This window comes from Haemaphysalis longicornis, unplaced genomic scaffold (genome assembly GCF_048455015.1).
Source record: "Haemaphysalis longicornis isolate Haplotype H1 unplaced genomic scaffold, Haemaphysalis longicornis Haplotype H1 scaffold_7, whole genome shotgun sequence".
Taxonomy (NCBI): domain Eukaryota; kingdom Metazoa; phylum Arthropoda; class Arachnida; order Ixodida; family Ixodidae; genus Haemaphysalis; species Haemaphysalis longicornis.
The window spans coordinates 52,875,705-52,900,563 of NW_027526422.1; the positions used below are offsets into that span (position 1 = coordinate 52,875,705).

At 49.6% G+C, this 24,859-nt stretch overlaps 1 protein-coding gene across 4 annotated transcripts in view; it reads right to left on the minus strand.

Moving 5' to 3' along the window:
- LOC144145633 (death-associated protein kinase 1-like) overlaps nucleotides 1–24,859 on the minus strand; it is a 140,674-nt gene that overhangs the window by 63,454 nt on the left and 52,361 nt on the right. The window contains exon 1 of one of the 4 annotated variants that reach the window (XM_077677307.1): nucleotides 5,650–5,860. The exons of the other annotated variants lie outside the window; for them this stretch is intronic. Within the exon in view, the coding sequence (XP_077533433.1) occupies nucleotides 5,650–5,733 (84 nt within the window). The 5' untranslated portion in view covers nucleotides 5,734–5,860. Of the gene's footprint in view, nucleotides 1–5,649; nucleotides 5,861–24,859 lie in introns of those variants that run through there. 4 annotated transcript variants of the gene reach the window in all.

The following is a 24,859-nucleotide window of genomic DNA, read 5'->3' on the forward strand; positions in this document are numbered from 1 at the left end:
ATCGTTTGCTTCTGGACAATCGCTGGAGGCATTATAAAACACCAAATCTTTCGAATAAAACAAACTTTTATTCTGTCTGCAAGGCACCTTTAAACTACGAGCACGGGACACTTGAGTCACCGAAAACGTACCGTGATATACGCCGGTACAACTTAAGAACGGCAACGGGAGTTGCCGCTGTGCCTCATCACCGCAGCCGGATGTTACTACGCGCTGCGCAAGTAGTGCGTTACTGGGAATATTTTGAACTTGGAACGAGCCGTTCTGGTGATTTTTTTTTGAACTTAATATGCTTATAAACTACTGCAGCGACAACAAATAAACTACGTGAGAAAAGGCAGACGATATCACGCATTCAAACCATCTCCTTTCAAAAGGTGCTCGCCGTTGACATCCGGGTCCGTCGCGAGTGATACCGTATATGAGCTATTGCCGTTCTTGTTCCAGAGTATAGACGAGGCACGGATAAGAAAAAAAAAAAAAAGGAATCTTCTGCTAAACCAAGACCGGCCCAAAAGCGCGTTGATGACAGGATGGGAACCCTCATTCCTCAGTAAACGAGAGAGAGATGGGGGGGGGGGGGGGGGGAAGGGGGGGGGGTGATACGGACTTGTGTCGGATTGCGCGCGCCTGGCGGAACGCCTGACGAAGCGTGTCGTCCAGATTGGCTCCAAGTCACGTCGAGCGCGTTCGAGGGGCCCAAGGCCGACAACAAGACGCCGGAGAAGAGTCGCTGGCAAGCAAGCAGGCGCATCGGAAGTTAAAACGAGGGATGCGTCTCGTAGTACGGGCACAGGCTGCGAGCAGCGGAGCGGTCGCAAGGACGGAAAGGCAGCCGAGGCCTGTGAGCCGCTTCGGCACGCCGACCGCGTTGTCTCAACAGTTCACCGACTTCCAAGGCTCAAAACGGCTTTCGAAGGCTGCACCGCCCTCCGATCACGGCTTTTGATGCCGTGGCAGGACGCCATGGTATTTCCGGAGGTCACGTTACCCATTGAATACCTGGCGTTCTTTTACAGCTAGGATTGCTTGATATCGAGGGTGGCTGGTGCGTGCTTTCGGTCAGCACCACCGTCTAAAATTTCGATTGCCTCGCTGCGAAGTTCAAACTTACGCACCAAAAAGCTTAGAATTACCCGCCGCGGTGGCTTTAAGGCGTTGTGCTGCTGAGCCCAAAGACGTGGGTTCGACTCCCGGCAGTGGCGGCCACTTTTATGATGGAGGTGGAAAGCGAAAACGCCCGTGTGTTCGAGATTTCGGCGCACGTTAAAGATCCTCAGGTTGTCAAAATTAATCCGCAGCCTACGGTGCACCTCATCGCCTGTGTAGCGTCGGCGCGTTAAACCTCGTTCAAATCAAGTCAATCAAGGCTTATAATCGTGTCAGTTGCAGGATGAGTGAGGTTGCCTGCTCACAGCGATGCCTATTCATCTGCTCAATGCGAAGTTGTCTGTTCTGATTAGCTCAGTTTAAGAAGTTTTGATGCATCCTGATAAGTGTAAGCGGGCAAAGGATAAAAACTATCCGAGCACTCTAACTAACGTAATCAATAACTTATAAGCTGTGTCGTCCGCGAAGTATCCCGGGCTCTTGACATCAGACATTTCACCTCACCCATTACGGAGCCTTATAATATGGCTGTGTTCGCAAGGTGCAGCGACTGCAGAAACGCTTTTTGTTTATCTTAGCAGCACCGTTGGTGATAGCGCGCGCAATTCTTCCTTGTTTTAGTGTAAGTTCCTGGAACATCTTAGAAACAAACGCGATAAACACAGGAGCTGCGCAGCACTACCCCTTTTCTCGGAATAACGGTGAATGATCGCGTGTCAAGGCCTGCAAATACTTTAGTGCAACCAACTGTTGCGGTTTTTCCTCGTCGCCGCAGGTCGCGTAGCGTAATCGCCGTAAATGAGCTGCTGCTGCTGCCACGCGCGCGCACACGACCACAACCACGGGCATGCCAACCGGCAGACGGCAATTCAGTCGGTGGCGCTGCGGGGGACCACCACTGCCACGCTCCGCCTGCCACAACGGGGCGCGTAAAATGAATCGAGGTCAGGCAACGTCCAGACCTCCGTGCTAACAAATAATTACCAGTCAAGCGCGAAACCGTCCCTGTTAAGATTAGATATGAGATAGGCGCGCTCGGAGATAAGTGTGCAACGGTGCGCGCGCTCTGCTACATGCAACAACACTGCAGCCGCCTAGCGGCCACGACCACAATTATGCGAGCAACGCCCGCTGGCAACAATGACCACTGCGCCAGCGCCAGCACCGAGTCTGGCTTCGTCGTCTCTCTTTGCTCTTTCTTGCTGCCTTCCAATTCAGTTGCAGTCACGAGCGTGAAGAGAATCAGCGATAAAATGACAAGAAAGCAGAAAACTGCGCCGGAGGGAGGAAGCGGTTAAGAGGAGGAGAAGGGGAAAGACGCCGAAACGGACGTCGTTTCAGAGACGAGATGAGGAAACCACGGGCAATGAGGAAGCACTGCTCGAGATAGACCCCGGCGAAGATCACGCGAGGGATATACATATACAAAGGAAACGCGAACAGAGGTAATACAGAGGAGTACACACCTGCGCCAGTCAGAGGTCAACGACCATAGCCGGCATAGACGAGCGGGGGTGCGGGCACGAGTGCTATGCGTGCACACCGCGTGCGGTTAAGAGCAGATACGCGCGACGAAAGTCAACGGGACGCATTCACGCCGACGACGCGCAGAGGAAGCGCCAGCGTGCGCGCACCAATGCAATCGCACTTTAAAAGGTTTTTTCCTTTTTATACGCGAGCGACCCTTCGCGCTGTACGAGCCTGTCACATCGACGATCGAAACCAGGAACCTCGCGCTTCGCGACATGAAAGGGACAGCGCGCATGCAGGGCGCGAATGAAAGTCCCTGTCGCCGTACGCAGGCACGGATCGAGGAGGCGTTAAGTGTGGGAGCTTGACGCGTCTCTTTAGGTCCTTTGTTTAAGGACAAAAGAAAGTGGCACAAGTAGCGCGCGTGTGCGGTTCTGTGCCACAGACGCCTCTCAAACAAAGAGCGGAGCCATGCACGATGGGCTGGTCAGCCCAGTCCGGTTTTCTTCGGCGCGTCTCAAAGTGCGCTTGGATAACGCCTAAGCGGCCGACCGCTTAAAACAAAGCGAAGGAAAGAAAGAAAGAAAGAAAGAAAGAAAGAAAGAAAGAAAGAACGAAAGAAAGGAAGAAAGAAAGAAAGAAAGAAAGCGAAGCGCGGCTAGCTGGCACAGTGCGCTTCTCTAAGGCCACCGAAGACGTGCTTGGATGAAAGACAAGTAACGCTGTTCGCCTCCCTTTCTCCCTACGGCGCCAGAATTTGTAGCGGTAAAGCTCGAATAGGAGGACGCACACGTTGAAAGACTGCCAAACAGGAAATTAAAGCAGACGAAGCGGCATCAGCAACATGCATTCCACAGCGATGTGTTCGCCTTGCAGGAATGAGAACCGCCGAGCTAACGGGCCAAGGGAGGTGACCTTTTGGCGAAACAGAACACCATAACAGCGATGCTGTACAACGCGCTACACGCCAGCAGTTTTTACTTTAATCCAGGAATTACAGGTTTCACGTTCACGTGCCTGCCGCCCTAAACGAAAGACCTCATGATTAACTGAAACCTCGCAACGAGCGCGTTCAATCTCCCTCAATCTGTAGGCATGCCGATGCCACTCGCGAGGAGCGCAATCTTGGTTTTCATCAACGCGGAATCGAGGTTCGGAGGTTCGACTTTATTTCCTTGAGCGTCCCTGCAAGACCTCGAAAATTACGTCGCTTTCTGCGCGATGTATATCTCAACACGGCACGCCACGACAGCCTCCGTGAAATGCGACGTATACCTGGCCGCTCGCACTGTTTTTTTCTCAGTTTAGCTAATTACACGCACGCATAACGCGCGTAATGCGAACCCAGCCATAGTCTGACTCTAACCCATGGAAGCAGCGCACACAAGAGTAGAGCGGGCGAGGAGAAAGGGGGGAAGGAGGTGTACAGAAACGAAAGAAGAAGCAATAGCTGAACGAGGTTCTTCAAGAGTGTGCGCAAAAAAAAACGGGGACAGGAGAAAGAGCGGCACAAAGGCGCCGGCCGTTGGGGCAGAAAGAAAGCGCGGCAGATTACCGACACTCAGCGAAGGAGCATTCCCCTCTTCGGGTCGCAACGATACCGCATCGCCTCAGCGTTTTCGCCTGGCTTAGCGGCCTCCGAGGCGACAAGTAGCGCGGCGTCCCACTTGCGCGAAAATTCCGCTTCCCTCTAGCGCCGCGATTACGCGGATACCCGGAGATACGTCGTCCCTGGTCGCTGGTGTGTGTGGTAGTACATACATACGCGCCGGTTTCGGTAACGGTAACCGCGCGACACCCCGCAGCCCCGAGGCTTGGCGGGAGGGCGTATACCTTGTCGCAGCTTGCCGCTCCGTCGGCGACGAGGTTCGTTTCTGCTCAAGCGAGCATTAGGGCCACGCGACAACGCGCGCGCCCGCAACGGTATACCACCACCCCGGCGTAGGATATAAAATAAACAAACGGGAGAACAAAAAGAGTCCGAACTTTGAGAAAACTGCGCACTTCATGCGCGAGTTTCGTGAATGGTTATCTGCGCTTTTGATATCTCCATATCTCCAACGTTAATGTTAATAAATATTACCGCTTAGGAGACCTCGCTACACAATACAACACGTGACTCGTATTTCGTGATTTATGGTTGCTGTTCAACGAATTCTGGCTCATCTGTTGTGGTTTATAATGGCTCTGTCAGCTGCAGTCGCTGATGGATCGCGGATGTACATACGGCTCCACGACGCCAACTGGAAAGTTACCAAACCTCCCTACGGCGAGGCTGCGATTTTCGTTCTGGACAATAACAAGCAAATATGACCCCATGCGTCAAGGCGTGATGAAAATTTAAAATAGAAATTCAACTGCGCGTAGCGGAAACTTTTACGGCTCGCTTCAGGGATCACAAGCACTCGTGCTGATGACGTCATATGCGGACAGCAAGTTACAGTGCGGAGAACAACTTCGTTGAAACAATTTCGCCTATAAGAAATGCGCTGTTTTCAACGAGATTAGTCGTCAAACCTTGGCAAAGTTGGCGCAGCTCACTCAAACTCACTCACAAATTTATTTTCGAATCACCACTCACTCAAACTCAGACTCATCGCTGGGCAGCACATCTGCGCTCACTCAAACTCAAGCTCACAGTCAGCGCAAAACTCAGGACTCACTCTGACTCAAAACTCAAAACGTACTCAAAACTCAAAATGTACTCATAACTCAAAATGTGCTCGTAACTCAAAATGTACTCGTAGCTCAAAATGTACTCGTAACTCAAAATGTACTCAGAGCTCAAAATGTACTCAGAGCTCAAAATGTACTCAGAGCTCAAAATGTACTCAGAACTCGAAAAGTACTCAAAACTCAAAATATACTCGCAACTCAAAATGTACTCAGAACTCGCTCGGTCTCAGGCGCACTCAACACAGTCGGGCTCAAACTCACCATGCCAACTAGCTAGCCTTGCGCTCACTCAAGCTCAAACTCACGCGTGAGTTTGAGTCCAAATGAGTCTGAGTGAGTGGACTCATGAGTGAGTCCACCGACCTCTGGTCGTAACCAACTCTCTCAACTTACCGTCCTGATCCGGTGCGGAGAAGAGCCCGTGAACGAATGCAAAAAACCGCTTTTGAGCTTCGAGGCGTACATTTTTTCGTCCATTGGAAAATCAAATAAGACTTTATGGGTCGCAGGAATTACTCAAATAATTTTAAGAGCGACGGAACCCAGCCTCGAAGACGTGTAACAGAGCAGAGCAACACACGCGCTCGGCTGCTTTCTCCTTCTCTGTACACGTCTTCAAGGCTGGATTCCGGTCGTTCTTCAACCAACAGGCCCAGCACAAAACTCTTCTATTCAAATAACCTTCGCAATAAATGGCGATGTTAATGTGAAACGACCCCGAGTGAAAGTTCAAGAGGTCCATTAAATATGAAAAAGAGTGCTTGCATTAGTCATTTTCTACAGCTTGTTTCAATACCTGCGGCCATATATAACGCAAAGACTACGCACTGATCAAAATAAAGGTCTCGTATACACGTCAGTCGTCGAGCGATCCCACAAAGCGGGGTTAGTATATTACAGCGTCTTTTTCGAAAACTAGAATGTCAAGGTCGCCAAACAATCACTTGACACGTGCTTTAAGGCCGAGCGCGCCCCGAAAAGCAATGACGTCAAAGAATGTTGACGCCATTTCTCTTTTTTTTATTTCGCCCACGAAGCAAAAGCTCTTCAAAGGGAAAGAAATAAACTAAAAGTCGCAAAATGGAATTGAAAAAGCGGGGTGCATGCGGAGGCGTTCCGGCTGGCAGCAGTGACGAAGCAACTGTAGGATTATTAAAAGGGGCCATGAGGACAAAATACAAGTTTGTTTTATTCGAAAGATTTCGTGTTTGATAGTGCTCCTAGCGCTTGTCCCGCAGCAAATGGTGTCATATTCACTGAGGAATTAATCAATTTAGGTGATTCACCTAAATTTTATTCTCCCGTCAATCGTGCGTTTTCGGGACGTCAGCAATGAAGTGATAAGCGCGCGTATACAAACGAACTTGCAGAGCGTGATTCGGCTGCAGCGCTGCTTGCCGTCAGTCTTCCCAGATGGCGCTGCCATACTCCAGCACGGACCATTGTCTGCCGTTGCTTTCTTTTTTGACCGTATTTGCACCTGGCTTGTTTTTGTTAGTGTAGAAAGTAATCTTGTCGTGTAACATGGAATATCCTTGACAAACAGGGTCACGTAAGACAACGTCGCTTACGCCAATCGGCCAGTGCGTGTAAGACAACTCGAAAGAGGCGGACTGCTGTGCAGATAAAACAAGCATAGTGGGCGCAGTACCAACAACAAACAGTACGCATAGGTACTTCTATGTTTACGTGTGCTTTCGTAACTTCCACTGTTTATCGCCCCCATTTCTAATGCTGTAAAAAGAATGTGCCCTAAATTAAAGCGCAAGCGGCTTGTTAGGCAAGCTTATAAGCTCTGCCTAATTTGAGTTTTCTTTCGCCGGCCTCCGCCAATCGCAGGGCTGGCCGGTATGACATCATAGTTTTTGTTGCGGGACATGAGCTAGTGGGTCGCATGGCCATTCCCTTTTTTCCTAATTATATAAGCTTATTCGAGCGAGTGTGCGTTAAGAGTGGTGTCAGTGTGATTCAAACGAGGCAATCTTTCGAATGAACCAAACCTGTGTTTTGTCTTCACGGCCCCTTTAAAGCTCGGACGGAGTCTGAAGATCACTGGGTTGCGAGTGCGGGAGCGCCTGCAGTGCTGCCCCAGCCGAGTCACCTATATTAAGTAGACCACCCACCATACGTGCCATTGGTTAAGAGCAGGCGCATAAAGCGCCGCGCGTGGCCCTCTTTGTAAAAATCTTGTTCAGGCTTTCTTGAGACGCACGTAGCCTACTTATGGTTAGAACGAGGCTATTCATTTCGCGAGACCACCAGGCTACCCCGGTCATCGCGCTATACACCATTTTCCTTGCTAGAGATGGGCGCCGCCATTTGCTTTTTCTGACCGGACGCTAGCGCCGTCTATGAAGCGCCCGCCGAAACTTCCACGCTGGGCTGTTAAGTGCTCCGTTCTTTCCGTGCGTCTGCTCGGTACCCGTGCATTACCAAGTGAACCGTAGTGGTTTGGCATTAAGTTAGCGGTTGCAGTGCTTGTGTGTGTGTGTTCTGTTTTGTTTTCATCATATGCGGGCGGATTTTAGGTCCTAATTTGCTGCCAGAGCGGGAATTCCGACCCCGGCTGTTGCGAGCAGCAGTAGCAGTGTGGTGGTGGTGCCGGTGGTGCTCCGCAGTTCCGCGATGCAAACGTACCGGTATGGCACCGACTGACATAGAAATCGATATCGGGGAGTAAATACGTGTTTTCAATGCCACCGTGCTTGTTATGTTCACCGATTAGTCATGTTTACGGAAGCGCGGGCGTCGAATTCGGAGCGCGCACAGCATATGTGGGTCACGGTGATCCGTGCTCGCGATGGACTTTCGACGAGGCGATTGCTACGCTGTTGACATTGCAATGCAATATAATCTTTCTTAACTAGACTTATGACGGTTACTGACGAAACGAAATTATACCTGGGCGGAAAAATAACACGACCGCACAACCAGTCAAATTACTATTCGAAGGTTGAGCAAAAGGGTTGACGTTCGGGCGAGTTAATATTGGTTGATCATGATCGTGATCATGATTTACCTAACTGCGCAGCGCATGTGGCCTGTCGCTCGGAGCCCACCTTTGTGAAACCGCTGCTTGCACCGCGAATGCTTTACGCGACCAGCATTAACTGTTTTGTAATTGTAATACTTTAGATTCCGTGGCAACGCAAAAGGATTAGAAGCTTTTCCTTTGACCGCGTTGTGAACAGGTTGAGCTATTTTCCAAATTCAGCGTTCACGCGTATCTCGAGCTGCGTTTCCACATTTGGCTGCCTGCTTATCCTGCTATCGACCAGCAGTGTGCGATGGAGAAAGTTATCCTTTCATATCGTTTGGCAGTGTAATGCGTTGGCCTCAAAAAAAAAAAAAAAAGTAAACAAAACGCCGTGATTTTAAAGGTTAGATTAGATGAATCTGATGAAAAGGGTATTGTTTAATGCCAATCGGCTGTAATGACCAAACAATATATGGTATTTTAAATTGACTACAAGGAACCAGAAGTTATTGTAATGTTGTATTGTATTGGCGCTCGTGAAAGATCCCCAGGTGGTCAAAATTAACCCGGAGCTCTCCACTACGGCGCGCCTCATCACCCAGAAGCGTCGGGGCGTTAAACACCATAATGAATCAATCAATCAATCAATGCTGTATGGTAAACAATAAAGTTGCTTCTAACATTTCAGGGGGTTCCGTTCCCTGTCGCAGCTTTGCGTGTGATAAATGGATTTTGCTCCGTCTGCTTGCCGTCCAAGTGCACCCAACAAACCCTGGAGTTGGTCGTTGGTACAAAGTCGTTGCGATTTATCAGCGGCATCCACCAATATCTCAACTCGGTGTGTGTTGGGAAGCGATGCAGCAAAAACACGCCGCAACCGCACTGCATTTTCTCCAGGCAGTGTCGTGCACATGCGTGCTGTCAGCGACTGTTTCTCGCTTTCTCTGGTTGTTCAATAACCCACCACCGCGCAGTGCTGACCAAGTGACGTTTGCGCCTTGAACGGCATCGCAGCATTGGCTAAAACAGTTGAAAGTTCCGCAAAAACTAAGCACGCGGTGCGAAATACCCCCTGTATACGCAGCGGAGCATACCGCGCCGAGCGATGTTAACAGCCCAGCGCGCACAGGCAACACTGGTCGGCCGCCGAGAGAACTGGTTTGAGAGTATTTTCCTCCTTTCCCGGCTGCTTATGGAAAATGGTGTATACACCAAGGTAACAATTGCTGTTGCGCGCGCGTCAAAAATAGTTCCACAGGGGTAAGGAGGCAGCAGCGCACAACAACAATCTCGACGCCAGAGTAACAAAAGCGCATAAGTCGTGCGAAGCCCGCTAGTTTAGAATTACACACCGCATAAAAGGGGGGGGGGGGGGAAGGAGAGAAAGGAGAAGGATAAAAACGTATCAGTTTTGTTAACTGGTACTGTAAATAGCCAACTGGCTAGCTAAACAAAACTTGCTGAAACACGAGGTTGTGGCGTATGGTGCGCCACGATGCTACTAGTACCTAACCAGTTCACTTGGCGTCTTGTATGTCGTGAATTGTTCCTTATTTTTTCATCCGTGTTTTTTTGCGCCTTTGCTCTTGTCGAGTATGTCGAACCAACTCATTTGCATTAAGCTTTTGCTAACTCAGCTGGCTAGTCCTTACCTTCCATCGTTTTATATAAGGCACAGCGCGGGTGCACATAACAGGATATACGAGCAATTGCATAAGGGCGGGCCAGTAATATACGTCCACATGAATATCGTAACTGGGCCGCCCTGCCAACACGTCGTCAACGTTTACAGCGGAGGGAGCGCAGGGCTCCTCTGTTGAGATACGGGCCCGTGAGAAAATGGGCACGGTCTAGAAAGAGGAAATGCCGGGTGCTTACAAAACAATTAAGCAGGAGGAAGAAAGGCGACAAACTAACCAAGATAAGTGCAAGGAAGGCCGAAGCGTGCCGCGGGGTGTCAAGCCTGGCGTATATACATCATATAAAAAAATGGCCGCGTATCTGCCCCTTTCGTTGTAAATGTCGACGGAAGACGATGATCGAGTGGCGCTTCTGGCAAGTAAATACCTCCCTTCTCCTTCAAGCTCGACTCTCACGCTGTTTCTCTCCCATCTCGTTCCTCCCAAGCTAACACGCTAGAGGGTTGCTCAAATCAATTCAAATTTACCACGTTCCACTGCGCCAAGTCGGGTGCATCGATGCCAGCGCTGCCGAACTGCGGAGACGCGCGTGATTCGAGGCACCCTACTACAACGTTTATAGAACCACGTTGTCCTGCTCCACGAGCGTTCTAAGCGGAACGTGGAACCTATCTAGTGGAACCTTTCGTTGCTAGTTGCTGTTGGATTTTTTAAAATGCCGCCAGGTAGCGCGGGCAACAGCAGGCGACGGTTTTCTGCAGTTGAGGTAGTATTTTATTTGCTATCGCATAAACCAATCATCCGCAAAGGAACACTGCAAATATCACTTGTGTATTAATTTTAGACCTCATATTCGTGTAATGTTTTGTTCTTGTTCAACAATGTTGACAAGTATGAACACTGACACCGGACGTAGCCGTTTAGATTTGGCTGTGGGTATATATAAGACTATTGCGCAGCTTCTGTTGCACTTTGGCCGGGTGGCTGGATCGAATTCCAGACAGACAGGCAGACATACAGACATACCAAAATTTCTGCGCTTAAGTAGCCCATGAAAAACTATCGTCTTTAAAAGCTGAAGCGGTTTCACATCGGGAACAGTTGGAGAGATAAGCTGAATCACGCACGCACACACGCACACATTGAGAAAAGAAAAACAGAGCCAAGAAGACGTTAGTGCAGTTTGTCATGTGCCGTGTAACGGAACTTCGCCTATCATTCAGTGTCATGGCGATGCTCCCAACGTTTCTTATCCACGTGCAATGCCATACTCCTTGCGCCGAGCAGGAAGTCTGGGTGGCTTCAATTAATTTATGGCTTTTCAACACGGCGCGCTTCATAGCCCAGGCGTACCTTTGATGCGCTAAGCATAAACACAAAACGTCTTTCTTGCCCTTGTGCCAACAACCTCTACTTGACACCTTCTCAACACCTTATCAACTGCTATGCAGGTGCGTGAAAAACAGGCGGTAAAGAGCACGCCAACTGAATGGGCCAGTGCAGTGCCAGTGTGCAGTGCTGAATGGTGTCCTAAAGATGAAACCGCGATTTGTTAGAGTCGGGAACTCTTGTTGTCAGCTTGAGTAGGGCTGGCGATTCAGGCTAAAATCTGTCTTGCTGTGTGTGTACCATGTATCATTTTCTATAAACAAAAATTTAAAGTATACAAAAGCGCGTGATGCAGACATGCGCCACTGCATTTTGGTACCGTTTGGTTCGGTTTAAATGCGCCTGTCTATAATTTGGCTCCACTCCAAGCTAAACTTCCTCTCTTTCTCTCACTGCCCCACCCTTCTTAATTTCAAAAATGGCAGGTACCGTCGGCCCCACTTTTCTGCTGCCGTTGAGGATGATAGAAGTAACGCTCAGGGACGGGAAACGAGCCTCCTGGATCAGGGAAGAAACTCGAGTTGAATATATCGTAGCTCAAACTGAAAAAGAAATGGACTTGGGCTGGCTATGGAGTGAGACTAAATGGTAACCGACAGACCACTGCAGTGTAACAAAGTGGCTACGGAGAGACGGGTAAAGAAGCAGGAGAAGGCCAGTAACTCGATGAAGGGATGAAATAAGGAAATCTGGGGCTCGTGCACGCGCAGGAAAGGAGCGGTTGGAGGTCAATGGGAGAGACCTTCGTCTTGTAGTGGACCAAAACAGGCTTCTAATGAGGGTGGTGGTGGTGATGATGATGATGATTCGTCTCCCCTGCGAGATTTTTACGCTCAATGATGCAGCGTCGAAAGACAATTTTCATCCCAGTGCTGTAGAGCAGTGACCATAATACGCCAAGGTACCACCTAGTACGAATCACATGTACATATACCCGCACTCCTCTCTGTAAAGTACTTGGCTTTGGGGGGAAACAAATAAAATAAAATAAATAAATAAATAAATAAATAAATAAATAAATAAATAAATAAATAAATAAATAAATAAATAAGGTGACACATGCTGATGTTGTTACCGAAGCGACGATAAGCGACAAGGCTTACATGCGTGCCCCTGTTACCTTGTACTTCCCATGCCGCAAACACAGGGCCGATTCGCAGCGGCATGCTCCGACTATCGGTGCGGTGCGCCAGTCATCAGGGGTGCAACGCACAATGGGTGAACAGCAGGAGGCCGGGCAAGATGACGACCCCCGGCACGCGCCTTTTTTTCACGCTTCGTTTACGCCGACCGCAAACAGAGGACGTCGCAGTCGAAAAGATAGGCCGAAAGAAGAAACAAACTCCACCGTGAGAGGGACCTCTGAAGCGTAGCCATGAAAACTGGTGTGGGAGCTCGGCATCAAAATATACGGCCACGTAGTAAAAAATTCGCCAAGTAGGCTCGAAATTAGCTCGTTTATATGGCGATCATACCGAAAAACTCTCATACTGTAAAACGTATTGCCGTAGAGGGAAGGAAGGATGTAGAAGGAAGGCAGGGAACTTAACCTGGCTAGAGCCTAGTTTGCCATCCTGCACGCGCCAAAGGAAAAATAGGAAAAAAAGAGAAAGGAAAGAATGAAGAAAAGTTGGAGCAGCACGAATGTCCAGCGCTGAAGCACTAAACGTTCAAGTGATTGCCAATGGAGGCTTTCAGTCTGTAGTCTGGTGTTTAAGTTCGTCGCCCGCAGAAAGCGTAAGAGTTCCTTAGTCGCCTTCTGAGCGGATGACAGAGAAGGCCAGTGACACAGAATCTTCTCCTCCGAAAATGGCTGCCGAGAGTCCAGGTTCCACAGTGCTGACGACATCAGCTTCTTTCTTTCAGGCGAGTAACGGCGGCACTCGCATAAAACGTGCCGGATCGCCTCCGGCGTGCCGCACGCTTCACACTCCTTACTTGCTGCCATAAATACCTCTTGAACTACGTAACACTCCAGCAAGTGTTACTGCAAGGTCAGTAACGATAAACATTATAAGTCGTGGATATGTCGCGCTTTTCTTTTTGACGTCACCCGCCACAGTGGGCTCGGTGGCTAAGGCGTTGCGGTGCAGACACTGCAGAGCATGAGGAGGCTGGTTCGATCCCGTTCCCGGCGGCAGCGTTTCTGATGGAGGCAAATAACTTAGGCACCCGTGTGTCGAGATTTCCGAGCCAGTTAAACCTCCCTAGATGGTATAAAATAATCCGCAGCCCTCCACTACGGCGCGCCTCGTGGACAACGTACGCCCTTTTTTCTTTTTCTTTTTTTTTCTTGGAGGGAGGGCCTATAAGGAGCGTTTCACAGCATCACACCTCTGCTGTGGTGAAGGTAACTATACAGTTGCCAATGAGAGAGAGAGAGAGAGAGAGAGAGAGAGAGAGAGAGAGAGAGAGAGAGAGAGAGAGAGAGAGAGAGAGAGAGAGAGTAAAAGCTTATTGAAAGGAGAAGAGGTCGGCCTGATCTTGGCCCTGCTACTTCCCTGGGGGGAGGGTACTGGGGATAAAAAGAGAAAGGAATGAATATGGAAGGTACGGGAAATGACAATGGAATCGACAAATGAACTATGTACAAGCTGTAAAACCTCACATACACCGGGGCGCTGAATCAGACGATTACAGTCCACTTTTCCGCACATGATTATCGTCCATAAAAAACGAAAAAAGAAACATTGAGACATTATTTACCAGTCTGTTAAATTTTGTCGCAACCTAGAACCGAGAATCCGGAGAGGAGTCACTAAGAAATGCAAGGAGGGCCTTAACGGCAAGGCTTTGTTTCCTGTTGTCAGCCCACGTGCCCAAAATCTTTTGTTCGGACAGAGGGCGAGTGTCCAAGCGTAGTACGCCTGGCTGCCTCAAGATTCTTTCACTCACTAGAGTACTTTGGACAAGCGCTAAGCAAATGTTCGACAACCGCACAGAAGGCAGTCCGGGCTGTCCTCCCGTCCGAATCGGTGGAAATACTTTCGGGTAAATGCTACTCCAAAACGCAGCCTGTGTAGCAATGTCTCTTTACTTCTGCGAATTCTAGGAGCATAGCTGAGCCAGAACTTTCGCTCTGGATCGAACCGGTGAAGGCGTTCATGTCGATTCTGCGGGTCCGACGAATGCAAGGCTGCAGCTTGTTTACGTGCTCGGTATTGTATCGCGTTAGCATCCTGCCAAGAGAGTTCCATTGTGGTGTGCCTGCTATTGCAGCTCCAGAGACAATGACAACCATTGTCTTCATAACAATGATAATTATAAGATAATTTATTGCCGAGGAGGCACAAGCAATAAGACAAGACGACGCTGCATAATCGCTTCTCATTCATGCAATCATCTGCCAAATTTGTCTTCCCTCTTAACTGTTCGAAGCAACGCTGCAAAACAGGAGGGGAATTTCCTACAACACTGTGGCGTGCGCCATTGCGAATGGGCTCAGGATCTGCGCGTTGCAAGTTCTTGCGATTTCACCCATATCCTTGCCCGGAAATCTAACTACAAGTTTATCATTGAGCAGAAAAACTCCGCGTGTAGCCTCGAATGCTAACCGTCTTAATCCACCCTATAGTTATGAGTCTATAGTGAACATTTTTTAGCCAACAGCGTCGCGATGTTGTCCAGAGCTCCAACAACGTGAGCTCCACCAAGTTAGAAGAAAATGTGTGCATGTGACACAGAGGCCGGAATGATTGCAAATAATGCGAGAAAAAAAAACATGAAAGCCAGTGAAAATGCGCACGCACGAAACCAGTTTACGGCACAGCTATCGAGAGGCCGCGAGAAAAACAGCGGATGTGAGCACGCCGCCAGTATACCCGTCGGTGTTGCCTCGTGATTGCGAACTGCTATTCCTGGTGCTTCTGCAATCGTCGGCGTATTTACGTGGGGTCTTCTCGTTCCACTCCAAGGAAATATTCTCTAGGGTTTCTCCCACTTCTTTTGCTCTCTCTCTCTCTGTCACACACACACACACACATTATATATATATATATATATATATATATATATAAGCAAGCATCGTCAGCTGTAGCTGCACCACAGAGGTCAGATAGGGTCATCAGCATCGGCGAAGTGTTCTGCAAGCACTCTGCAAAGTTATGGGGTGAGGTTTATCATGATAAGGAATAGACAGACTTCGCGTGGCATGACATTAGCTCCAGTCAAATATCTATAAATGATCGGAACTACCGGTTTCTAACACAAGATATCTTGTGTGCAAAACTATAATAAATCGGGCATTTTTGATGAATCCTGGAGCCCAAAGTGCCTTTAACTAACTTCCGCATTCGTGAAACTGACACCCGTGATGCGTTAAGCGATCACCAAAATTTCACTTGCCGAGCAAACAAAATTAAAAACTTCCGAACCATTTCGCATACTTCTAGTTCGTTTGTGCACGTATCGTTTCTTCACATTCTATTGAAGAGCAATACCTGCTATAGGTATAGTGCGCGAATTTAGTGCATCTGAACATATTTCTTCCTCCGGAGTGGACTACTCCCGTATACATGAAGGAATAATGACCTACCCGCCGCGGTGGCTCAGTGGCTAAAGCGTTGCGCTGCTGAGCACGAGGTCGCGGGTTCGATTCCCGGCTGCGGCGGCCGCTTTTCTGATGGAGGCGAAAAGCAAAAACGCCCGTGTGTACGAGATTTCGGCGCACGTTAAAGATCCCCAGGTGGTCAAAATTAATCCGGAGCCCTCCACTACGGCGCGCCTCATCGCCTGCGTTGCGTCGGCGCGTTAAACCCTAGAATCAATCAAGGAATAATGACCTGCAGGCCAGGATGACATATGCCATACTTTTGGCGTACTCTCTTTCTCTGTAGGCAGAGGACTGCCGAAGCTACACGATCCGATACACGCACGGCTATCACAAACTCTTGACGGGCGTCCACGCAAAAGGTGCTTCGGGGAATACCTGGCGAGTCGTTCTCTTCCGTGCCAGTGTGCGGGAATCTAGGCCAAGCGTGACCACGTTTTATTCTGGCCATATATCATACGATTAAACGCGAGGTGCGAAGCACAATCACACCCCAGTTGCCGGATGCTGTTGTTCCTTTTACGTCGTCGGAAACGCAAGGGGGACTTTTCTAGACAGCCCACGCGCTATACAGACACGACGCCCCTAATAGCGTCAACGAGAAAACGCGAAGGTGTCGGCTTAGAAAGGCGGGGGGCATTAACGGGCAAAACCCAAGAAGCAGCGCCGCTCGAAGCATGCCGACGTCTCGTCTCCCCGCGAAAACGACTCCGGGGTAACAAGCGCGTTTCGGATGTGTATATATATATGCGCTCTATACGCGGTCCGTTCGCACGCAAAGAAAGAAGCAGGAACTCGCTGAAGCCTCGCGGCGTTGTAAAGCCAGACGCCACGTATCTTGTACGTACGCATACTTGCGCGAGAGAGCGCATACATACATATCCAATGCTGTAGCGAGTGCGTATATACAACTCAGACTCGTGAGACACGGCCAGACGAGGGATGTACGTGCGTCGGTTGCGCGGTATTACACAGACCCGCGGTGTCTCATATCGAGTGCAGGATCGGCATGCATGGACTTTTATATGCGGAGGCGGAAACGTATCGGTGAAACAGAACGTGCCGGCACTATATATGCTGCAGCGTTATCTCAAAAGGCAACTGAAGACCCTTGTTCACAAAATGTGCCTCCTGGAGACACTATACGCTGGAACGTTTGCAGACGCGACTAGCATAAGCCAGACCACATTCGTACCTTGGGTTGCGGTGTACCTGTAGCAGTCGTGTACGTGGTCTCGATTGGATGCGGCAAGCACAGTTAGTGGTGGTTAAAACTAAAGAGTCTTGCAAACGCCCATGGTGACGACACGCTGCTGTACGGCTGTATGTTCCATTTCAGGCACATTTAGCCCTAAATACGGCGTTTTAATTTTATTTGATTGTAGGGTTTAACGCGCCGGCGCAACGCAGGCGATGAGGCGCGGCGTAGTGGAGGGCTCCGGATTAATTTTGACCGCCTGGGGATCTTTAACGTGCGCCGAAATCTCGTACACACAGGCGTTTTTGCTTCTCGCCTCCATCAGAAAAGCGGCCGCCGCGGCCGGGAATCGAACCCGCGTCCTCGTGCCTAAATACGGCTTTACGCATGGACTCAGACGGGGCCATACTGGAATCGCCCTTCAAAGATGCGGAACTCCGAAGACGGCTGGGATTTTTTTCCATCTCATCTTGGCTCCCAACCTTCCTAATGAGAATAATTCGACAACCCAACGAAAACAATTATCATCATCATCGCGGTACGAATATAAAACGCGAAACCGAGGCGGCATACAGCAAAGGCTTCCACATTTTTTTCTGCACGCAACCTTCTCAAGTTTCTGGTAGGGAATAGCCGTCTTGGGTATCCCCGAAGTGTTAAAGGATCAAAGCGGGCGCAGTGCGAAGCACACTAATGGAACCTCTAGATGAATTTCAACTGCCTCGGCAAACGCTACCGCCGCGGTGGCTCAGTGGCAACGCCGATCAACGGCTAAGTAAAGGGCCATCAGTCCCAATCCGGTGGCAGTCTTTATTGCGGAAGCGGAAAACAAACACGGCCCAACGCGCTATATTTAGAGCGCCTGTTAAATATGGTCAAGCAGGCCAAATTCTACAAAAGCTACAAAAGCGTACCATACACAAGGGCGTTTCACCAGAAAGTTAGAAAAAAATCGGGAATCTTTTTCCGCGCATTTTTTTTTTTTAACGGTAGCGTGACCGCGCCACGTGTGAGACAGCATACAAACGCCCAGGGACAACAACACACGCCGGAACAAAGCTGTCGTGCACAAAATGAAGCGAGCAACGACGACGACGACAACAGCAACGCCCTTAATTGTCCCAGCCGCAAAGGCCGCCGGCGCGTAGCGCGGTGCAGTGTGCCCGTCGTCTCAGCAAATTTACCCCCTCGGGCGGTGCCGGCACCGGCGGCCTCGCTAAGCACCTGCGCGTAGCGCGCGCGCGTTTACATTGGACCCGCCGACGAAGTAGCCGCGCGAACGCAAGACGACGCCGTCAGTTCGCGTTTACGCTACCGGCGCCCGGGGCTATGACAAGAAAGTGGAGCGCAGTCGTGACTCGGTTCCCGTGTGTTTACCTCGAGCCCATATGCGCATGCAGGGGCCGCAGGGGGAGAGTCGGCGATCACGTGGTTGTGTAATACCTGTAGCTGCGTTTGCTCTTATTTCATGCCTGTGCAGATTGGTATAATTTCCAGGCGTTCGGCTAATGAGGAAAAGTGTTCTTATTACGAGGCGCAGCACCGCAATCAGGCGCCCCCGTTCGTTAGTCCCAAAGCCTCATTGGGACCGCTGATGGACCAGCGACCGAAATGTTTGGCATGCATCGCAGCGTCATACGCGAAATCCCGCCAAAATGCAGGAAGCCAAACTTTGCGACGCTCGAAACAAAATTCCCCCCAAAATTCCCAAAATTCCCCTCAAAAATCCCGAAAATTTCCAAACCCCCCCCCCCCCCCCCCTTAAATTCCCAAAGTGGGGATACACTCATGCTCGCATGGCAGGAAGCCTCCGAAAACAGAGTTCTTTTGGATCATTATCACATCACAACAATTTTTCTCGGCGTGTGTTACCCGCAGTTTTCGAATTCACCTCAACATGAAGAAACTCATATTTATAAGCCGCTTTCCTATATGCATTCCAAAATGACGCCGATATTAGGGAGATATCAATCGCGAACTAAATTTAGTCAACCAGCGCTTTCCCAACACCACGCTCCCGTTACCCTGTCCTCGCAGCGTTCCTGCATACGCCTGGTTTTTGCTGGAAGCAGCAATGTGTCACAGTTCGGGATAAAGTGACGGTACACGGAAGCCCACCCAATCTGATAAAAGTCCTATTCACATGACACAGAAGTTCGGGCGTTTTTAACTGCTAGCCTACGTGCACCCGCAACCATGGGTCAGCGGGTCTAGCTGTTTTACTCACGACAATAGAAATACAGCTTTAGGAAAAAGGACATTAAGAACTACGACACCGTGGTCAGTTAAGGCGGCAGATATCTAGATGCGAGTTTAACGATCATCTGCTACATGGAAGTTACGTAAAACAGCCCTGTAGACCCCGGAGTCTGCTTTTACCGTTCCCTTTAAATCAGCCCTTTTCCATTTCATAAGTATCCTCTTCTCGTCTGCGGTGCTCAATCTTTCCCCCCTCAATGCCCGTCACGCGCGGACAGTGCGCAATGCTTTCATGGCCCCCGCCTGTTTCCTCCGAACTTCGTAAAAAACGACATGTCCGCGACCTACATACGTCCTGATGCGTGACGTTCAAGTGATCGACGCAACCGAGACTCTTGGAAAAGTTTGGCAACGAGCCTTTCGTCATGCCATCGTTAAGGATAAATAAGCCGTCGCGTTACGTCGCCACGCCGCGGAGGAAACTTCGGGTTCGCTTGGTTGGTGTAATAGTTAAGCGAGCACCGAAATTTCGCAGTGTTAGACGACGCTTTTGTCGTTCAATCGAAGCAGAACCTAATGACTGTATTGGAAAGTCCGGACGCATGAAAAATTGCTCTCGATGGTTACAAGGAAATTATATTACCCATGTGTCGCAGATTAAAAAAAATAGTTACAGGACACCGCGTATAGTAAAAAGAAATCATAAGAATGGGTTGCTTAAGGATCCTTACTGATATCATTTTGCCGCGTACGATTTGAGAAATACGAAGTGTTAAGGAACCGTTGGTCAAAGAACAATGAGAACAATCTAGAGAGCAATAAAAATTGGAAGATGATGGGGAAAAAAGAAATACAAAACTTTGTACAAAAATTTAGACACTTCTATGGCGCTCCATGCATTCCGATGCGTTTAACTCCTCCGGGGAACAAAGTCATAGAAGATTTCCTTTACAGTGAAGGTTTCTGCGGTTCTTCAACGAGATTCCTTTTTGTGGCCTGGTCTAAAAAATAGAGTGGCGGTAATTTAACAGACTACGCTGCCCAGCGTTTTGTTGAAACGGCGCGTGGGTTTCATGTGTGTTTGAAAATGTGCAGATGTCTAAACGTCCACGACATACATGGCAAACCTCGCCGGAATCAATCATGGCGCGGACGGTCAGTGGCCCGTAGAAGAGAACACCGACAAACGTTCACGGTCATCGCTACTACTTTTGATTTAAATCATGTAAATACAGCGGTTTCACCGCGCTAACGAAGTCGTATTTTCGACAAAGTGGTGCCGGCACCAAGGAACGAAACAGGGACCTTCAGCCTCGTAGTAGTGCGCCTCAGCGTAACGGCGGGTGGCGCAGAAGATGTTACCGCACCGGCAGGCGTAGATGGAACCGAGGCCAGTCTTCTTGTCGCACGAGGAGCAGTGCTTGCCATTCTTGACCTTTATCGGGGACGGGTGCTGGGCTTAGGCTGACGAAGCCCCGTCATCGGTTCCTGGACTCTGATATGCTGTTCGAGACCTCGTCCAGGGGCCCGCCGCCGCTGTTAAGCTCGGATGATACCCTCGCCAGCCGCAGTGCTGGTGCCCAGGTCACCGGTAATCGACTACTTGTTGTCATCCGATGAGTTCTTGTCCTCGTCGGCGTTTGGGTGTCTATTATTAACTGCTCCAGGCAGGCCCCGCTTGCAAGGCAGCCGCATCCCGGCGGAAGGTGCCGGCATCCAGCTCCGTAGCCTCGTCATCGAACAGGGCCGGCGCCAGGGTAGAGCACGGGTCATGGGCGCTACGCCCCAGCCCCAGACGGCCCCTTACCAGCGCCCTCTTCACAGGAGACACGGGAGGGCGGCGAGAAGTTGGCAGACGGGAAAAAACGTGTGGGCGCAGTGCGTAGCCGCTCGGTCCAGTCCAGTTCCAGCGGCTTCTGGGGCGCAGCTGTGGTGGCCACGTCCTGCTCAGGGTGACGATTGGGGCACACGCAGGGCGCACTCCATTTGTGGTGTCGCACGGGGAGAACTTGCATGAAAAACTGCTCGGCGTCGCGCGCACTCTCCCCGGGTTGAGGGGCGGTGCATCCACGAGGCGCCGACGATGTCATGTCCATCTGTACGCGCTAGAGGAGAACCTTGCGGAAGTTGTCCTGGGTGTGTGGAGACCCCGGCACTCTCTTCTTCGAAATGGCCACATCAAATCCACTGGTCCTGGCTGCGGCTGGCGGACACCCATGGTCACTGCAGCCCTGGCAAGGCAGCTTACAACGACAGCCATCGGTGTGCATGCATCCAGGAGGTAGCAGCATCGGCTGTGGCAGCGCGACGCATGGGACAGCTCCCGGTTGCGCCAGATCAAGTGTTGGTGGAAAACTGGTATTCCTTCTAGTTTTGAAATCCGCGAATTGATCGGATAGACCATATCCTCCGGCGACACAGGCAGCTCGAAGGCCGTACCGCGAAGTGTCATGATGAGAACCTCAATGGCACTGCTACTGGATATAGCAATGTTCGGAGGGGCAGAACCATCTACGAAGAACGGATCGGAGCGCCCCAGCATTCTAAATGCCCAGGGAAATCCCCGCCAGCATTACCATCATCGCGAAGAGGAGCAGTGACCCATAGAAGGGAGCTAACGAAACGTTAACGGCCGTCGCGACCATTATTCGTTTAAATTATGTGAACGCGGTATCTACCGCACGGACGGCGTAGTTTTCTCGAATACGTGTGCACTGCATAACTGCATGGATAGTAGTAGGAAGACATTGTGGTACTGAGTGACATGTTTAAAGCAAAGCTGTTAGCCTCTTGTTGGTCTGGCTTTTTCGTGGATCTAAGTGTGCAGAAAGAATGTGAAAGCGCAGCCACTCCCCGAACACGCGTGCAGCCAGCTTCTCAAGAACGACTTTACGTTTTGTCACGCAAAAAAAAAAAAACATAGCCCGTGAACTGCGCAATAAGTTCAGCCGTGTTGAGAACCATCGGCTCCCCACGGTGACCAAGGCTATGCTGTACTTAATGTGGGATCGCCTGGGTTGCATTATGTGAATATCACCAATGATTTCATTACCAAGACCGTGCCTCACCTGCGCTTGTCCGAAACGTGGACTGTTGCACTGATACAAGTTGTGGGGTACACTGGCATTATGTGCTCGAAACGCCCAGATCACGGAGTGCCTGGTGTAGACATGTACGCCGAGGATGGTCTTACCATTGAGTCCTGCGAGTTTCATACCAAGCTCGTGCACGCACGCAGCGCAGGCACCGAACATGGGGATAATCACAAGAATGCACCCACCACATTCACGCGAACCTGTATAGATTAGTGTTCAATATAAATGTGACACTCGTTGTGGACGTCTCGATTTAAGTACATCCAAGTGACCACAAGGCCGGCCATTCTCGTTACTAAGGCGCAATAAGCCAACTTGTGGATAAGAGTTTTCATAAAGAACACAGTTCAGATATGAGTTGGGGAGGAGGAGGAGGAGGAGGAGGAGGGGGGGGGGGGAGGGGAAAAAGGACTAAAGGCCGGGAGATTACCAAGTTGTATTGATTGATTGGTAGTGGTGTCCCCTTTGAAACGGCGTGAAGACAGTGTCATTTTATCAAGAAAAAATTAATATATCTATGTTTTATATACTGGTGCTGCTCTGAAGGCAGGCACAATGTACTTCTTTTTTTCTGTTGCAGGTGGTAACTGTCCTAGAAATTATTCCCCTCTCTACTTTTCGCCCACCAGCATTCTAATCTTCTTTCAGTCGCCTCGATAGCCTTGAAGTTTACTCCCTCTGTTTCAGCCTTAAATCCTAGGGCTTCTGGAAGCCGAATATTTCCCTATTGAAGATTTGGATGGATACACTCACATTCTCAAACTATATGCCGCATAGTTTCTGTTTCTTGTCCGCAGATCACGGATACCACATCATTTTCTGTATACTTCCTCCCAAAGGTCTTAGTTGTCAAGCAACCTGCTCTAGCCTCAAAAAGCAAAGTACTTGCTTTGGAATTATCGTAGAAATTTCCCTTTCTGAAGTCTAATTTCTCTTAGCTGTACAGCTCTAACGACGTTTTAGCTTCTTTTTTTCCCCTCCATTTATTCGTTTCTATTTGTCTTGCTTCTTATCTGGTTACCTTGGCTGTCTTTGACTCTCCACTGTTCTTTCCGTATTTCATCGTTAGCCTTCTAGGTTTTCTTTTTTTTTTTACCACTGCTTGTAGAGCCCGGTTTGCTACCTTGCACTGGGGGAGTGGGGTATCAGAGGTGAAAGAGGAGCCAGACGAAGAGGAAGAGATAGGAACGGAGGTGAGCCACAAAACTGCGGCCATATCAAGTTCAGAACGTCACACATACGGAAATGAACTAGCAGCAAAAAAAAAGCCAGGCATAACTATCCCCATGGGCGTCCGGAAGGGGGGGCAAGGGGGGGCAACTGCCCCCCCTTGGAGATTCGGAAATTCGGATATTCGGAAACAACTTTGCACTGAAGGACGAAAGGCAGGAAAGAACGACACCGACGTTCTCTCCTTCGTCCCGTTCTTTAGCGCAAAGCTTTTGTAAGTGAATTATGTAAGTGAACCAACTAGCCCAACAATTCACGCTGTGATAAGCACACTCAGGTCCTGCGTATCCGTATGAAATGCCCTTCCGGACTGCGGTCAACATTGCACGACACTGACAAACATTGCCGGTCATGTCATGGTAGTGAAGCAGGCTGCCTGTGCTGGTATTGAAGATAGCGAACAATTCTGAATGGTTTGACGTTTTTTTTTTTTTCTTCTAAACTTTATATTTATGCAGTCTTATTGCAATAACTTCAGTTTTGGAACAAATTTGCAGCTATATCTAGCAAAAAACCGTCACCGCTACACTTAGTAGGGAGAGTAACATCCTCCCGTGCCGTCACTTCTCCTTGTACACCTTTTCCTTCCAAATTGCGAAATGTCGGTACCACCAAAGCCCCGAAACAAAACCTATAAATCAGCCCCTCAAAACGCTTGTACGCCTGTACTGCATTGAAAGTCAGGGAGGCCAGTAACATCTTTATTGTGTGAGCCATTTCAACAGACTTCATCACACATGTCATCTCGCAATTTGACCAGAAAAACCCGAGGCGTCTGCAGCTGCTATTCAAGGAAGATTGACGGAGTGCAGTTATATATATGTATGTGAACGTTTTGTGCTGTGTGCTGGTGATCACTTGGCGTGAGTCGAAAACCCTCACGCAGCGAGACTAACCATTCTTCTGTGACAGTAACTTTTTGCATTTTCTTTACTAACTTTATTTCTTTAATCGGTAATAAATCCAATGTATATTCTCCAAGTCTGGTTCTAACTCGCTGTTTGTAATTTTTATTTCATATGTGTAGTTTAAACCCCAAATAGCGCCTTTTGGTGCTATCCAACCGTACACCCCCCCCCCCTATACCCCCCAAGCTAATGGATGCCCCCCCTTACAAAAAGTTCTGCGGACGCCCTTGACTATCCCACACGCAATATACACGCTACGGAGGTAACAAATAAAACAGGACACGCCCGAGTCATTGAAAAATCGCGGGCAATCAGCGTGGCCCCACCCAACGACAACAGACAGTCGGCCGGCCAAGCTCTGCTTGCAACCGCAGACACGCACCGAGCAGCGCTTATTTCACAAGGAAAAGAGAACAGC